The sequence below is a fragment of the Theobroma cacao genome, chromosome 7 (assembly GCF_000208745.1).
Source record: "Theobroma cacao cultivar B97-61/B2 chromosome 7, Criollo_cocoa_genome_V2, whole genome shotgun sequence".
In the NCBI taxonomy this organism is placed as follows: Eukaryota; Viridiplantae; Streptophyta; class Magnoliopsida; order Malvales; family Malvaceae; genus Theobroma; species Theobroma cacao.
This window is the reverse complement of record NC_030856.1, coordinates 7,444,843-7,463,098: the sequence shown is the minus strand read 5'-3', so window position 1 is coordinate 7,463,098 and position 18,256 is coordinate 7,444,843. Positions and strand designations below refer to the sequence as shown.

Genomic DNA, 18,256 nt, shown 5'->3' with positions numbered 1-18,256 from the left:
CTGATGACTTAAAGTTCACCAAAGGGAAGAACAATGGTAGAAAAGGGAAGGCAATAGCTAATAATGTCTCAGCAGCAAATGATGTGTTAGTTGAAGAGTATTAAGTAGATCAGGAGGAAGAGATTAGTGGTACTGGTTCCATATCATAAATGTCAATCATTAAGTAACAGGTCAGTAGGTTAATGGAACTCTTAAATGAGAATGGTTTGATCCGTTCAGATGGTAAGGGCGTTTCATTAAACACCTTGCAGACTAAGCTTTCTTTGGTAAACTCAACATTTGCAAGTATAATCTCAGGCCATTCTTGTTTTAATATCTTCAATAATATGCCTTCTAAGTTTAAAAATGTTAATACTCACTTGATAAAACAAAATTTTTGGATTATGGACTCGAGCTAATGATCATATCTTATACACTTTAGACAACTTTGTTTTAGCTTGATCGGTTTATGATTGTTTTATACAATTACCAAACAACAAAAGAGCTTTGGTCACACACATAGGAATGATTAAGTTAACACCATTGTTGATTCTTAAAGAGGTGTTTTGTGTGCCAAGTTATAATTTAATATAGTATTAGTAAGACAACTTACTAGCTCTAAAACGACTTGTGTTCTCTTCACTAACAATTATTGCATTTTTCAGGAAATACCTTTATGGACAATGATTGGGGTGGCTGGGGCCTCTTCAAGATTGTATGTGATGCAAGATAGAACAGATGAGCAAGAGCTGTCCAAGTTTAGTTTTGATAGATTAGTTAAATTTCCTTCTATTTTATTAGTCAATGCTTGTAATACAGGACATAAGTTTTTTGATTTGTGGCATTTCAGACTTAGTCATGCACCTTTTGAAAAAAATTAATGTAATAAATCAACAATGTTCTGATGTTAAGTGTTCTAGTAAACTGTTTTGTGAAATCTGCCCTTTGGCTAAATAGAGAAAACTTCCTTTTCCAACTCATGTTCAAAATACCAAAGTTTCTTTTGAATTGATTCATATTGATATATGGGGACCATATGAAGTTTCAACTTTCTCCAATCAACATTATTTCTTAACAATTGTTGATGATTTTACATGTTTTACTTGGATCTTTCTCATGAAGAGTAAATTTGATGTTTCAATAATCATATCTTTTTTTAACATGTTTGTTCAAAAACAATTTAATATGCCAATTAAATGTATAAGGTTTGACAATGCTAAGGAGTTTGGAATGATAGAATTTTTTGTTAAAACTGGGATAACTCATCAACTATCGTGTGTGGAAAATCACCAGCAAAATGGTGTTGCTGAGAGGAAACACCAACACATTCTTATGGTAGCAAAAGGCCTAATGCACCAGTCCAAGGTTCTTATCCATTTTTAGGGTGATACTATCTTTAGTGCAATGCACATTATCTATAAGGTACCAAAAAAAGTCTGTTTTAACAAATCACCCTATGACTTTCTTCACCATGAACTTCCTTCATATGACCACATAAGAGTCTTCAGATGTTTATGTTTTGTGTCTACATTAACACAAAATATATAAAAACTAGACAAAAGAGCTAGTAAATGTGTATTTTTGGGCTATCCTAACCATGTTAAAGGGTATAGAGTATATGATCTTTTTGCTCATAAAGTCGTGGTATCTAGAAATGTAGTTTTTCATGAAGCAGTATTTCCATTTCAAACATCACAACACACTATACATTCACTTGTATTTCATCAAACACCTTGTGTGTATGACCCTTTTTTTAAATACGTAGACCTTTTTTCTACACAATCAATTCACTAGGACAGTCCTACAATTGAATTAGACTCACTTATAAGCACATCAACAAAATTAACCCCTACCATACCAAATACCAATGATATAAATGTTGACTCTCAATCATTTGATAGTTTTCCTACAGCAGGCAGCACTAATACCCTAGAAACTAGCTTACCTATTGATCCATCAGCTACACTTAGAAGGAGTACAAGATCTAAAAGCACTTCAAAATATATTGATGCATATATATTGACATACCAACTCAAACAAATGCTGTGACAGCTTATCCAATAACACAATACCTATCATCACATAAATTGTCATCCACACATAATGCTTTTACCACTTTTTTATCACACATACATGAACCTAGTTCTTATCATCATGTTATCAATCATTCACATCGGAGAGATGCTATGACTGTTGAACTTAAGGCTATGGAAGACAATAGAACATGGGACACAGTACCTCTACCTTCAAACTGTCATATTATTAGATGTAGGTGGGTTTACAAGGTAAAGTTAAATGCTGCTGGTGATGTTGAGAGATTCAAAGCACGCCTAGTAGTCAAGGGATACAACCAAGTACCAGGTTTTGATTACAAGAAGACCTTCAGTCCTGTAGCAAAACAATCCATAGTAAGAGTATTTTTTGCTTTAGCTGCAGCTTGTAATTGGTCCTTATCACAATTGGATGTGAACAATGCATTCCTAAATGGGCATTTAGAGGAAGATGTATATATGGAGCTGCCACAAGGGTATATTGTTAAGGGGGAGTGTCCACCAAATACCAAGTTAGTATGCAAATTGAATAAGTCCTTATATGGACTCAAACAAGCATCCAGACAGTGGAATGCCAAACTCACTACAACCATTCTCAAATATGGTTTTAAACAGTCAAGTTTAGATTATTCCTTGTTTGCCATGAAAACAAGTAATGAAGATTTCATTGCACTACTTGTCTATGTGGATGACACCCTAATTGGGAATAGTTCATATCAAGAAACAGTCAGAGCTAAAGAGTTTTTGAACTCAGACTTCAAACTCAAGAATTTGGGGAATGTTAAATATTTCTTGGTCTTGAAATTGCAAAATCTGCTAAAGGTATATCATTCTGTCAAAGGAAGTATGCTTTGGATCTTTTAGTTGAACAAAGACTACTTGAAGCAAAACCAGTAAGCACTCCGATTGATTATAATCACAAACTCACCAAGGTTAAAGATGAAGAGAAACTTCCAAATCCTACAAACTACAGACAATTAATTAGTAAGCTGTTGTACCTAACCTTTAGTAGATCGGATATTTCATATGTTGTGCAAGTGTTTTCTCAATTTACAGATAAACTAGGTCAAGAGCATCTGTTGGCAACTCATAAAGTGCTGAAGTACCCGAAGGCATCACCAGGACAAGAAATCTTGATGAAATCCAAGTCTAACATGAAGATGTTAGGGTATTGTGACAGTGATTGGGTAAGGTGTTTTGATACTCGAAGGTTAGTCATTGGATTTAGCATATTTATTGGGGAATCATTAGTAAGTTAGAAATCCAAGAAGCAATCTGTGGTGGCTAGGAGTTCAGCAGCGACTGAGTAACAGTCAATGGCATCAACATGTTGTGAGATTGTGTGGCTGAAGAATTTATTAGTAGAGTTCGGGATTGAACACAAGGAACCCATAACTCTCTTTTCAAACAGTCAATCAACATTTCACATTAACAAAATCCTAGTATTTCACGAAAAAATGAAACATATCGAAATGGACTGTCATTTCATTAAAGAGAAAGTGCTGGATGTGATAATCAAGCCACTGTATATTGCAACAGATAAGCAGATTGCAGATGTGTTCACAAAAGCATTGCCTAGGCAATTTCATAAGCTCTTAGGTAAAATGAACGTTCACAACGCTCATGGTTCCTTTTAAGGGGGAGTGTTAAACACATACTTGTACCTTAAATCGTTGTATAAGTGGCTTAGCAACAACAGAAGGCTAAGCTTGAAGAAAGAATTAGCTGCAAGGAAGGAACAATTTTAGCAATAGAAACACACCATTTAATAAAGAAGACTCGAGCAAAAGAAGAAAGCCACAAAGAACTTCACAAACGCAACGTTTCAATAAAAGGAGCAAGGACCTTTAGTCATCTACCAACACACACCGTTTTGACTAACACCCTTTTTGAAAATTAGTTAAATGTTAATGATTAGTTAGTTAGTGTAGCAGCTTTACTCTCTCTGGTTAATGGCCAAACCCTCTGTATATAAACTCTTGTATTCTTTACTCTTTCCTTTAATGAGAATCCCTAAAATTCTCCCATATTATTGTGCCATCTTCTTCATTTTCTGACACTTTTAGGAAATCTCTCAGTTGACTTGGAAAACTTGACTTTTTCACTGTCCATTATCAAGTGGCTATACAATTTGAGGACAGCCATGTCAAGATGTTTTTCTTTTTTTGAAAGGATCAGGAGACTTACAAAAGGCAAAAGATGTTAAATATATCATCTTGACTGAACAAGTTGGGAGACTTTCCTTTATATTTTTGTATTTGAAAAATGGAAGGAGGTATCCTCTACGCGCCAAATATAGATGAAATTACAGAGTCAAACTCCCTAGACAACCTTGCAAGAGGACAAAGAAGCTGCTCTGCCTACTTAAGAAAGGTGTTGTATTTTGGGAGAAAGAGAGTATATGGTAGCTAGGATGCAGCCTCTGTTTTGTATCAATAAACAGAGATGAACAGATAGAGAAGGCCACAATGATTTTCATTTGTCAAGACATAAGGAAACATTTGTTAAAAGACTGATTACAAGTGTTAAACATAGCTGCTATATAAACATGCAAAGTCTCACATGGTGATCTTCAATATTATCAAATACACGTACTGATGTGCATGTTTTCCAGTGGTTTGTCACTTGGCCTATTTGTCCACTTGGGTATGTGCAATCATTAGTTTCAACAAAAGGAACAGGAGAATCAGCAGCGTATTTAAGAAAAGAAAAGGGAGAAAAGCTTCTATTTTCAGTTATGTTTTGAAGTGAAAAAGGCTTAGGTATGAGTAATTTTTCATATTTGAAACTGATGAAAGTACATTGAAACTTGATCTCATCAAAATTTGCCAAAATTTTTTTTAATAACTTCATAGACGATTATTTGGGCAATGCCTGCAGGCTGCAGCTTTCAACCATCATGAAAACACAATGAGTTCTTAGGTTCTCATTACAGTTTACACCAGTTATCAAGATTTCATAGATACAAAGATTGAGTTCGTCCTATATCCTTTAGAAACTTCTCTTTGATCTTTGTAAGCGTCACGACAACATCCTTCATGTCTTTTCTTTCTCTTGGTGATTCTGCACAACAATCTAGAGCCAACTGCAAAACAGATGATATACAACTTGTTTTAACCATGAAACTTTCCTTCTTTTCTCCCAACAAAGCGGCATCTGCTACTTCGGTTATCGCGTGAGGCAACGACTCTTTCACCCAACTTTTGAGGTTCATTTCTCCAGCGAACATTTCATTCGTAGGCTTCCTCCCCGTAAATGTTTCCATCACCAGAATACCATAATTATAAACATCTCCTCTTGTAGAAACAATTCCGGTTGATCCATACTCTGTAAATTCAGTACAACCGAATTACTAAAGAAGAAAATCAATATGGAGATAATACGCTTAAGTTAAAACTAATTTTCAATCAATCACTAAAATAGTAATATCCTTTTAGAAGGAACAAACGACTTAGATGCTGATGCTCCCCATAGGGATGTAAGATAACACAAACTTGAAATCATGAATTAGAAACCTGGAAACATCACCTGGTGCCATGTACCCCATAGTGGCAAGGGTGATGGTTTGTGTCAGGGAATTCCCTTCTCCCAAGAGTTTGGCCATGCCAAAATCACAAACATGAGCAACCATTTCTTCATCAAGTAAGACATTGCTTGGCTTTAAGTCACAGTGGATCACAGGTGTTGAATTTCCAAAATGGAGATATTCTAGTGCTGATGCGACTTCGATCATTATATTTAATCTCTGCATGATATCAAGAAAATACTCCGGAGAATACAACCATTTCTCAAGGCTTCCATTAGGCATGAATTCAAGCACCAAGGCTTTGAAGTCAATCGTACAACAACTGCTAATGATCTTCACGAGATTGCGATGGCGAATATTGCGCATTACTTCACATTCAACATCAAAGCTTCTAAATGCTCCCTCTAGCTGCAAATTGAAAATTTTTATAGCAATAGTCATCTCATCCTGAAGTGTCCCTCTATAGACAGTGCCAAAACTCCCTGATCCAATAAAATTGGATTCACTGAATCCATTCGTTGCTTGTAAAAGTTCATAGTACGATACTCTTCTCCATGTTGCCAAAGGTAATGAATCTTCCGTCACTGCTGGTGGATTTGTTTTCTTATTCTGATACCTTTTGAAGACAATAAACAGGACTGTTATCAATATTATTAAAGAGATTGTTGGTAAAACATATCTCAATACATGCATAGTGGTTGTCCTGGATCTTCGAAAGGTGCTGGAATTGCAAGGTGGGACTAGCAGTCGAGGAGACCCACAAAGTGCATGATTGTTAATGAATGATCTAGCTGAGAAGTTTCCAAAAGGTCCTCCATTTGGGATTTCTCCTTCTAGTGTATTAAAAGACACGTTTAAATATTTGAGAAAGGAAAGCCTTTCCAAGGACTTGGGAATGACTCCAGAGAGATTATTGCTGGATAGATCTAAGAATTCCATACTCACCATGTGGCCAAAGGATTCAGGAATGGAACCTTGCAAATTATTATGTGCCAGAGAAAGACTAGTTAAGTCTTTGAGATCACCGAAATTGTGTGGGATATGACCAACTAATGTATTCTTGGACAGATCTATTTGTGTTAAGACCTTCAAATTTCCAATTTCTGGAGCTAGAGAGCCACTCAATGAATTTGATGACAGGTTCAAAACCAAGAGGCCTTGAAGATTCAAAAGGGTAGAAGGTATATTTGAAGACAAATTGTTAGAGTTTAACAAGATAATTCTTAGAGAGGTAAGATTGTCAAAGCACCTTGGAATTGGTCCAGAAAATCTATTATCACGCAGAAACAATTCTCCCAAGTTCCTCAAGTGACATAGTTCATCTGGTATGGTTCCCTCAAACATATTGCCACTAAGATACAATCTTTGCAGGTTTGTCCAATTTTGGAATATATTAGAGATTGGTCCGGTCAACTCATTGTTGCTTAGGCTTAATGAGAACAAGCTGCTTAAATTGCGAAACCCACCAGGTATTTTACCAAAGATTTTGCAGCCAGAGGCATCAAAACTTTCAAGAGAAGTTGATAAATTTGCAATAGAAGGTGGGAATACTCCAACTAGGGGATTCTGTGCTATTGCCAAAGTCCTTAGTTGTCTGCACTTTGTCAAAGTTGTGATAAAACTCAATTCTGGAGTGGATGGATCACTGATGAAATGATTATTTGCTAGGCCAAGCAACAAAAGAGATTCTAGATTACCTAAGGACTTGGGTATGGTACCGGTGAAGAGGTTCTCACTCAATTCTAGAAAAGCTAGTTTAGAAGCATTGCTGATAGTATCAGGGATGTTTCCACCGAGTTTATTGCCCCCAACCAATAGTTCTTCAACATTTGGAAGCCCTGTGCCAATATCAGATGGAAGATTACCTGAAAAATAATTGTAAGCTAATGAAATTTCTTTCAGTGTTGACATGTTGAAGATTCCTGGTGGAATCGGGCCTGTTAGACTGTTGATTGACAATCTCAATATCTCAAGATGTTTGAGATTACCTATCTCCTGCGGTATTACGCCTGCCAAGAGAAAATCCAACATAAGTTAAAACAAATTCACATAGTGAGACTTGAACTTAGCACTTAATGATTTCAAAGATTTTGTCCTGCCTTGAGACAGGGTCTCCCTTGGCAAAAGACTCAAGTTTTTTATTTACATGCTTTCATTATATTAATTCAAGTAGAACTTAGGCCTATTGGCTTCCTGAAGTATAAAGATAGATTACCTTTGTGTGAAATGGAAAAAACAACACATCAGGTTAAACTGATACATGCACAAGTGCAAGCTACAAATCTTAGCAATCTTTGTAGAATGCTATGAAAAAGTGGTTTTCCTATGCACATATCCGTCAAGTAATGAATTGTACACAGACAATAATCAAGAAGTCTCGTAAACCTTACCTGTAAAGTTGTTCCTGCCTAGGCGAAGTTGCTGAAGCATTGTACAATTACCGATATCTGCTGGAAAGTTGCCATCGAGCTTGTTGTTATAGAAAAAAACCTTTTCCAGATTAGGAAGACGGTGACAGAGGTCATGTGGGAGGCTGCCCGATACGCTATTGTTCATCACCACAAAGTCTTTCAAGGTAGAGATATTGAACATTTCAGATGGAATTCGTCCTGTCAGGCCGCTGTTCTCAACTGCAAACCTCTCCAAACGAACAAGCCTACTCAACTCCCTTGGGATTTCACCTACAAAAATTATGAACCATTCCAACCACCTGTGTCAACTCAAGCTTCATAAAATCAAATCTCTTTTTAGTTAATTAATTAGAGATATAATGTACGATTCCACTTTAACATAGTGTAGATACTTGATTTTGATTAATACTGTTATTCTAAAGAATTATGTTACAACATAATATTGTACAGAAAACAACTTGAACAAGTGAAGTGCTACTTCACGCAGAATAACTAGAACAAGTGAAGCGCTACTTCACGCAAAACAACTAGAATAAGTGGAGTACTACTTAAAGCAGAACAACTAGAATAAGTAAAGCACTACTCCATATGGAACAACTAATACAAGTAGAATAGCTACTTCGAATAGAATAACCACTTCACTTGGGTGAGAGTAAAAGTAACTCGAAATAAGTAGCAGGGTTCATAGGTTAATTTCATTTTGAGATGTTTCAGAAAGTTTGGCTTGATGGCTTAGATATGGAGGTAGTTAAGAGGTCTTCCTCTTAACCTTTTCCTGAAGTAGAAGTGTTTCACCCTCTTACCTTGTTCTCGTATACCTATTCATGTATAGCTTCTTCTCTTGTACCTTTTCTTGTATATCTCTTTTCTATTACCTTTTACTTGAGAACAAGTCTTATTACATCTAATTACAGTAACGGTTACTCACATTTATGTTTTTCATAATTATGTCATTTATTAGGCGCATTAAAGCCTATTTTTGAGTAACCGCCACTTTTAGCACTATATATAGAGTCTCACAATTCATTTAGAGGAGCTCTTCCCCCCAGAGCTAACACATTCTCAGCTTGAGAGCTTCTCTCTCTAATTCTTTTCTACTATTTAGTTCTCTTTTTACTTTATTCTATCTGCCACTACACTCAATACTTTAGGAATTGCTCCAATATTTCTTTTCGTCGCCTTCGGCGCATCTTTTTATTTGTTTGCAACGCTTCCTCTCTCTATCACAAGAACTCCTTTTACATTTTGGTGACTCCACTAGAGATGAGTGATTGCATTAAGTAAAAGCTTACTAGAAAAACTTTACGTTATTGGAAGAAATAGACAGTTCCTTTAGTAACCAAGATACATCTATTTCAACCTACATCCAAAAGCTGATGGAAATGATTGAGGCTTTTTAAGAGAGAATGCAAATGTTGGAAGACAACAATAGGCGGATGTTGGAGACCATATCTCAACTTGTATCTTTCACTTCCACCATTTTTCAAGCTCAATCTGTACACTTTAATGAGAGTGCACCTGACGAAGTCATTCTTTTAGTTACAAATACTAAGGGGAATGAAGGAAATGGAGAAACTACAATTGATGTGGATGTTCAGGAAGGAGTTCTTCTTCTTTACTCAAGAGAAGGTTAATCTTCTTGATTTGTGAATAGAATATCAAAAGTCTAAAGAAGATCTCATGGAATACATTTAACACTTTAAAAAAAGAGTGTTGAATATACAAGAGTCTTATGATAAGAAGGAGTTGGTGACGATTTGCATTCAAAAAAAAAAGAGACAAGAAACGCAGCCTGTGCTGCTAATAAATAAGAGGAGAAACAAAGGTTTGACATGGGTCACCTTTTGTTCATTTACTTATTAGTTGTTTTAGTTTTTATCCTTTTATCAAAAGCTGACATGCATTAACTTTTATTTACTTCTTTCACTTCAACCTTTACTCATTTCTTTTATTCTAATATTTTTCCTATCAAAAACTATACATTAAAATAAAATAACAAATTATAACAAAAAAAAAAAAAGAAGCTGCTCACTTAAAAGAGCTCGTGGCATGTACTGCGAGCTCTGCTTAAAAGAGCTCGCGGTACATACCGCGAGCTCTGATTAAAAAAAAAAGCTCGCGGAATGAACCGTGAGCTCCAATTGAAAGAGCTCGCAGCACATACCGCGAGCTGCAAACTAAAAACCCTCTACCATGTTTAAAAAAAAAAACAATATTTATTATTAAAAAAAAAAACCTGCAGCTTTGTACCTTTTAATGTCGAAAAAACCCTTCTTTATATATAAAAAAAATTGCAACTTGCAACTTTTTTGCTGCCAACAAATCAAAGAAAAGCTTGAGTAAAAAAAGAAAAAAACTGCACCAAAACAAAGGACACTACCACAAGTCCAAGTCAAATTATATTAAAAAAAAAAAAGTCGAGAGACGTGCAGCCTTGCTAGCTTTTATGTGTTTGTTTATTAGTTTGTCTCTATACTCTAGTGTTTGTCTTACTCTAGCTGACATGAAATTTAAAAAAAAAAAATTGACACAAGGAGCATATGACTCCAAGCTGTAAGTTCCAAAAATCAAACAATTTTTTTTGAATATATATATATATATAATTCTTTCAATAAAAAAAAATCATTTCATGCATGAAAAGTTTCTTATTTCATATTCTTACTTGGAAATATATAAAAAAAAATTTCATGCAAGGGGCAACAAATAAGAGAAATTCATTTAAAAAATAAAAAAATAAAAAAAAATAAAACAAAAAATTACAACAGAAAGAAAAATTTACTTACTTGAAAGGATTCGCAAAAAAATCGACTTTGCTCTAAAATTTGAATATAAATGAAGAAAATTATTCATAATAACTTGATATTTATAAGTCACATAGAATCCAAGTTTTTTTATGAAAAAGATATTAAATATTATTGCATAATTAATAAAATATTACAAATAGAATCAAGGTTTTTTATGAAAAATATATTAAATATTATTACATAATCAATAAAATATTACAAAAGATATTGACATAAAAAAAAATGCAATCAAATATTACGAAAGATATTAAATATTATTGAATAATCAATCAAATATTACAAAAGATATTGACATTACAAAAAAAAAAATTGGTATTACACCTTATACAAGATATTACTGTCTAAAGCATTACTGGCTAAGGTGTTACTGTCTAAAGTAGTATTGCCTAAGGCATTACTGCTCAAAGTGATACAATACAATACGTTACAGTATAAAAAAAAATTTATACTGTAAATTAATACATACGAATTATTTTTAACAATAAATTCTTGTGCAGGGGGGTAAAATATAGATACTTGATTTTTGTTAATACTGTCACTCTAAAGAATTATGTTACAACATAATATTGTATGAAAAACAACCTGAACAAGTGAAGCTCTACTTCATGCAGAATAACTAGAACAAGTGAAGCGCTACTTCACGCAAAAGCAGAACAATTAGAATAAGTAAAGCACTACTCCATATGGAACAACTAATACAAGTAGAATAGCTACTTCGAATAGAATAACCACTTCACTTGGGTGACAGTGAAAGTAACTCGGAATAAGTGGTAGGGTTCATGGGTTAATTTCATCTTGGGATGTTCCGAAAAGTTTGGCTTGGTGGCTTAGATATGGAGGTAGTTAAGAGGTCTTCCTCTTAACCTTTTCCTGAAGTAGAAGTGTTTCACCCTCTTACCTTGTTCTCGTACACCTATTCATGTACAGTTTCTTCTCTTGTACCTTTTCTTGTATATCTCTTTTCTATTACCTTTTACTTGAGAACAAGTCTTATTACATCTAATTACAGTAACGATTACTCACATTTATGTTTTTCATAACAATGTCATTTATTAAGCACATTAAAGCCTATTCTTGAGTAACCGCCACTTTTAGCACTATATATAGAGCCTCACAATTCATTTAGAGAGACTTTTCCCCTCATAGCTAACACATTCTCAGCTTGAGAGCTTCTCTCTCTAAATTCTCTCTCTAATTCTTTTCTACTCTTTAGTTCTCTTTTTACTTTATTCTACCTGCCACTACACTCAGTACTTCAGGAACTGCTCCAATCTTCTTCTCCGTCGCCTTCGGCGCATCCTTTTACTTGTTTGAAACGCTTCCTCTCCCTATCACAAGAACCCCCTTTACACATAGATTAATTAATTACTTAATTTACAACTGATATTATATTTTAATTATTTGTCAATTTAATCAGTTATAAAAATATATAACTATGCTTAAAACTTTTAATTGATTTGCAGGCAAAGGCCGTATCACAACCACCGTAAACCTCTGTTTTTAATCCGTTTGGTGGCTAACAAATGTTAGGGATAGGAACAGAGTTATTGATTTCTCCTAACAATACTATTTCTCACGATACTATTTCTCGTCTATTCCTGTTCGTGATAACGAAGATTAATTTTGAAACTTGAATTTAAAATTTTCAAATAGATATTCATTATTAAAATTGCAGCATTAAGAGTCAATAATCTAAGCAGTTACATAAAATTCTATCATAATATTTTCAAGTAGATTATTTCATTATTAAAACTTAGCATTTGGCAATGAAAATCACATTCACAGTCAAAATTAAATTATTTTTTACCATTATAATTATTGTTCATTTCTCTCCTTTATTTAAATCTTACTTTTTCTGTTCCATTTGTTCTTTGTAAACCATGATCTTACTAGCTAATATATATACATACATACATACACACACTTGGTTTTCATGGGATAGTCATCTCTCATATTCCAAGATTTGAGCTTGAAATTTATCAAAATTTCAAGTTCTAACTACATGAATATTAACTAGTATTTAGTTTTATCCCATAAAAAATAATTACTTTTGTCTATTAAGTGTTATTTTATTAATATTAAGAATTAATTGATTATAATTGTAATTTTTACTTGTACGTATATTTAATTTTCTCAAGAAAAATCATGTTTTAGGTTTATTTATTTAATCTTAATTCTACATCTTGTATTATAAAATAACGATGAAAGACAAATTAGCTTTGACAAATAATAATAATAATAATAATAAAGTGAAATAAAAAGACAAGTAAATTGAAATAATAGATGTTGTATTACTTGAAGCATAATCTTCACTAGATTTTCAACAATAATTAACAAATTAAGGAATTAAAGTAATTTATTTTAATGATATAATTTAAGGTATGCATGGACTATGAGGTATAGAAATGATACCTTCCAAGTTGTTAAATCCAAGATATAACTCCCTAAGCATAGTCAAGTTGCCAAATTCTCTAGGTATGGTTCCTGTGAATCTATTGTTTGACAGCCCCAGGATCTGAAGCAGCCTACACCTTTCTAGGTTTGGCGAAAATTTTCCTGATAAGTTGTTGAAAGAAATCTCAAGCATCTGAATTACTGGAAGATGGTCACACAAATCATCTGGAACACTTCCTTCAAGGTTATTAGTAGCCAAAACAATCCTTTGCAACGAAGACGAGTTGAAGATTGTCAATGGTATGGAACCTGAAAGTTCATTGCCTGACAAAAACAGGTCCTGCAGCCGAGGAAGATAGCCTATTTGTTCTGGAATTTCTCCACTGAAGTAGTTCTTTGACAAAATCATAGATTTCAGACGGCGCAACTTAGCCAACTCAGGGGGCAGATTGCCATGGAAATTGTTGTCTCGGAGGTCCAAGGTTGTGAGGAAAGAAAGGTTTCCTAGCTGTGGAGGGAGGGTGCCGTTTAGACTCATGCCAGGAAGAGTCAAGGCTGTGACTCTTTTGTGCCGGGAACCGCAGGAAACACCAAACCAATTACAAAATGAAATAGAATTGGACCAGTTTTTGGCCAATATGTTTCCAGGATCCAGAATTATGTGAGCTTTCAAGGCAAGAAGGGCTTCCTCATCGGCACGATTAAGAGCCAGCTGATCAGAGAGACAAACTATATTATAACATTGAATGGAAATGACCAAAGCTATACTAAATAGATGGCAAGGTTTCTCCATATAAATTGATGTTCCAAGAAGGAAAAGGAGCTAAAAAAAATAAGAGTATTCAAAACTACGGATACAATTTTCTTTTTTTTTTTGCTACGAAGTGATTTAAAATTTGAAGGGAAACAAGTGGCTAAGGAAAAAGCGCAGTCAGCCACCAACTCGGTGCAGGCACGTGAGCTACAGCTCGGCCTTCTCTAGAGCAGTAATGCCGCCCTAGCATCCGCCTGCAGCCATAGGATAGACCTGTCGCACTTCATTTCATAACGATGACTGTAACGCCTTTCGGGTCTAGCATTAAGATCTCTACCAATTGGGCATTCACGGTCAAAAAGCTTTAAGAGACTCTATAAAGGTGAGGAGGGCAACCGTCCGATACAGACAGATGGGCAGTCTTACTAACCAATACTTATCATTAAATTTTGAAGAGAAACAAGTGCCTTTGGCAGGTTAGCACAATCAACCAATACTTATCATTAAAATTTGAAGAGAAACAAGTGCCTTTGGCAGGTTAGCACAATCAACCAATACTTATCAAGAGTCTATTACAATGACTTGCTTGACTAGAATTCTGTGGGCAAATGTAGAAGTCATGGTGGAAAATTCGTACGTGATGTTCACTTTTGACACGCGATAATTGAATCCTTTCAATTTCCTGGAAGTAGCTGTGATGACCCTTTTTTTTGGGAACAAATTTATCAGTCATTTCGTAAGAATTATTGTTTTAATAGAAATATTTTTTGTTACACTTATCATGCATGATTTTTTTTTCTTTTGATAAATAATTCATTAATATGAATCTGGGGTGCCCCATTACGTAATTGAAACGTGTGCGTTTTAAGCTAGAAAAATACTAGCTACGAGCCGTAGACTTCAAAAAAAGACATGAGAAACTCACAACCTCCAATAGCCAAAATCAAAGTAAAAAGAAGATACTAAAACCACCCTCTAATTAAGTAACCTTCACTGTACGCAGCCACTGCTACATGTTGCTCAACAAGAAAACATCACCTTTGAATCAACCGTAAAGCAGCATAAACAAACCCACAAACAACACACTACAACAAATTTGACTTAAAACAGCATATTTTTAAAGCATGCTACTAAAAATATTTTTAATAACATTTTTTTATGTTTTTTAGAATATTTTTATAATTCTGACTTTATTATATAAATTTTTAAATGCGTTATAAATAAAATTTAACTATAGATATTCAATACATTAGCAAAAGTTGCACTTTTTTCTATTATTACTAAATGTGAAAAAAATAAAGCTAAAAATTTAAATAGCTATAAAAAGTGTGATGAAAACTCAATATTGCTGTAGTGACAATACCCAATACCAACTCAAGATGAGTAAACAATAACAACCCGCAAACTAAGAGATGCGCAACTAATACCTCAAAAAATAGAACACACACATAAATATAAGACTCTAGGATAATTTTTGAATCTCATAATTTAATAATGGAAATAATAAATTTGTCATAATCAATCATCAAGTAGGTAACATTGACAATCAGCTTTTCCATTTGATTTTAATAATTTTTTTGTATAAGCCTTCTCTCTATCTTTTCCACTATTCACAAAATACCATCAATTTTCTTCTTCAATCCTTTGAAATTTAAAGATGCTCTTACATCATAAGAGTGTTTCGATCATATAATATAGTATTCATAAAGTTTTCATACGATGTGCTTTTTTCATAAGATCATCTTTCTCACCATTAGATATATTCGAGAGAAGATGGTTTTTTCCTTTTTCAACAATCCTTGTTACACTAGCAATATACACATCTTAACTCACCACAGGCTAAAATTGTTTTTTTCATTTAACTTTTTAATCTCGTACTTGGTTGACGAAGTGCCATCAGGAGATTTAAATTCACTGAATTTGTTGTGAAAATTGCTGAAAAATATCAAAAGAGTTGCCTAAGATAACACCCAATAAATAGAATAAGGGAAGAAAAAAATCAAGCACACCATAAGAACACAGAATAAGAGAAGAAAGAAATCCAGTACACCCATAAAAATACAAAAATTTACCTAGATCCACTAAGAAAAATCAAAAGATTATTAAAATAGTCTTAAACTCACAACCGTTATTTCACATACACCCAAATCACTCTCTCGATCTAGGCTTCATTCTATTCTTTAACCCCATATAATCCTTTTATAAGGCCAAGTAAAGTTATTGAATCAAAAGAGTAAAACTCCTTGAAAGTGAGAAGGGACAATGAGGTGCTTTTGTGGAATGTGAGATGGTTGGGGAATCAGGATAAGAGAGGGGCTGTGAGGAGGGTAGTACAACAAAATAAGGTACAGATGATATTGTTATAGGAAACAAAAGTGGGGAAAGGGATAAAGATAGAGGTAATATTTGTGCACCACAAGGTGAGTGATAATAGAGGAAATATGACAGCTATTGTTTCTACTCTAGTGAGGGTGTGTAAGTCTAATTTTGCAGAGTTGATGACAATTAAAGCGGCGTTGGAAATGTTTTGCAACTTTGGTTGGGTAGGTGTGGAGCTTTTGATGGTGGAATCCAATTCGAGTGTTGCTGTTTGTTGTATGGTCAATCCTATGAAACGACCATGGAAATGGTGGAAGCTTTTCCAGTAGATGGTTGAGATGAATGAGCTGATTGGGTGTGTGCATTTTGTCAATCATTTTCAAGGAAGCTAACAGGTATGTAGTCACCCTTGTCAAATGAGGCGTGAAAAAAGACAACTTCTTGAAGGCGTGGATATGATCATTAGTGGAAGTTTAGGTCTATGGACAGGGTATGGGTTTTATTTTGTAGATATGGGATTTGCTTCTGTTAAAGTTTTGTGAGTTTCATGATAGGGAATTAGGGCAAAGTTGAAAGGTAAACGAAAATAGGGGATAGCTGAATGATTTTATAGGCATTGGTTCTGATTTTGGGTTTGTGTTTGATGAGGAAATGGCAAAATACATTTATTATTGATTTTGATGTACTTATTCAAGAATCAATTATATTCATTTTTAAAAAAAAAAGTATAATAAACTTATCCTAATCTAATGAGGATTAATATCCTAATCTAACTGAAATTAAAAACTTGTTTAACAAGATATATAAGTTTAACTAGAACTAAACTATTTAACTTAAACTACAATTTATCAAGTTATCGAAACCATTAACCACATTTTCATTTATTGTTTTGAATCAGGTGCATTTAGGCTGAATGGTGCAAGGAGTGGAACGTCAGTTGGGTCCAACTAGAGAACTTGACCACATTTTTTGAGTCTTGGAACGCTGTGGCACTTAAGGAAGGAGAAATAAAAGTATGAAAGATGGCATTCTTTGCGATGATTTGGTCTCTCTGGCTGGCTAGGAATGACATTGTTTTTGGAGGTAAAACTTGGGACCAGGCTCAGATCTACGAGTTGGTGAAGTTGAGTGTTTCCGCATGGGCAAAGGCCAAATGGCCGAGGGAATATGGTAGGACTCTTGAAACCTTTAATGAGCCAAGGTTAGGTGCTGTTTTTAATTGTGTCAAAAAGACAAGACTTAAGGTAGAGTGGATGAATCCTGCAGAAGGTTCTATGAAGTTTAACGTGGACAGAGCAGCTAGTGGAAGCCCCGAGGAAGATAGAATTGGCGGGATCCTCAAGAATTCTGTACGAGAGACCAAAATTATATTCTCCAGGTCAATAGGGATGGGAGATTCTAACCTAGCGGAAGTGCTGCCTATTAGACAAGCTTTTATGATGTTCTCTGCATCAAACTAGAATGGTTCTCATTCTCTGGTCGTCGAGAGTAACTCCACAAATGCGTTGAGTTGGATACAAGCACCTAACATGCTCCTTGGAGAATGAGAAAGGGGATACTCCAAATTGAAATGCTGAAAAGAAAGGTGAAAAGGTGGGAAATTAAACATGTAAGAAGGGTGGCAAACCAGCAAGCAGATATCCTTGCTAAATCTAGAATAGGAAGGGAAATTGATCTGGTTAGTGTTTGGACTGAAGTTCTGAATATTGATTCTGCTGAGAATGGCAATTATGGATGTATCTATCCTTTGTTTTGATATGTAGGTGTAGGTTGATTTAGGGATTTGAATGTCCCCTTTAGGGATTGGTTTTCTTGATGAATTTCCTTGTTCTGTTCTATTTCTAGTTGTAATGGAACAGAGAGTTGTTGAGGGTTGGCTTACTGGCTCCACAATGGGAGTACGAGGAGGTGTTGCTAAAAATATGTACAGGGATCTCTGTTTTTGGCCGATGATTTTGCTGTGGTTTACCACTGTCCTAACGGGGCATAACCTGGCAAAAAGGTTGTTTAGGGAATAG

At 34.5% G+C, this 18,256-nt stretch overlaps 1 protein-coding gene across 2 annotated transcripts; it reads right to left on the bottom strand.

Moving 5' to 3' along the window:
• Window positions 4,803-14,339, bottom strand: LOC18594289 (probable LRR receptor-like serine/threonine-protein kinase At3g47570). 2 transcript variants are annotated; one of them, XM_018124089.1, is made up of 5 exons: window positions 13,184-14,339; window positions 7,947-8,237; window positions 7,545-7,565; window positions 5,559-7,421; window positions 4,803-5,357 (listed from the first exon to the last, which is right to left on the bottom strand). In XM_018124089.1, the coding sequence occupies exons 1-5, from the start codon at window positions 13,956-13,958 to the stop codon at window positions 4,987-4,989; spliced, it is 3,321 nt and encodes a 1,106-aa protein (XP_017979578.1). In that variant the 5' UTR covers window positions 13,959-14,339; the 3' UTR covers window positions 4,803-4,986. The 2 variants fall into 2 exon arrangements, with proteins under 2 accessions (XP_017979578.1, XP_017979577.1); XM_018124088.1 differs by having other exon boundaries at window positions 5,559-7,565.

What these genes read in the sequence shown, in the direction of transcription:
- LOC18594289 (XM_018124088.1), bottom strand. Translation starts at nt 13,958, where the DNA reads ATGGAGAAACCTTGCCATCTATTTAGTATAGCTTTGGTCATTTCCATT. An exon ending in TGGATTTAACAACTTGGAAG is followed by an intron (nt 8,238 to 13,183) that starts GTATCATTTCTA and finishes TAATTTTTGTAG; the next exon opens with GTGAAATCCCAAGGGAGTTG. An exon ending in TATGGGGTACATGGCACCAG is followed by an intron (nt 5,358 to 5,558) that starts GTGATGTTTCCA and finishes CTGAATTTACAG; the next exon opens with AGTATGGATCAACCGGAATT.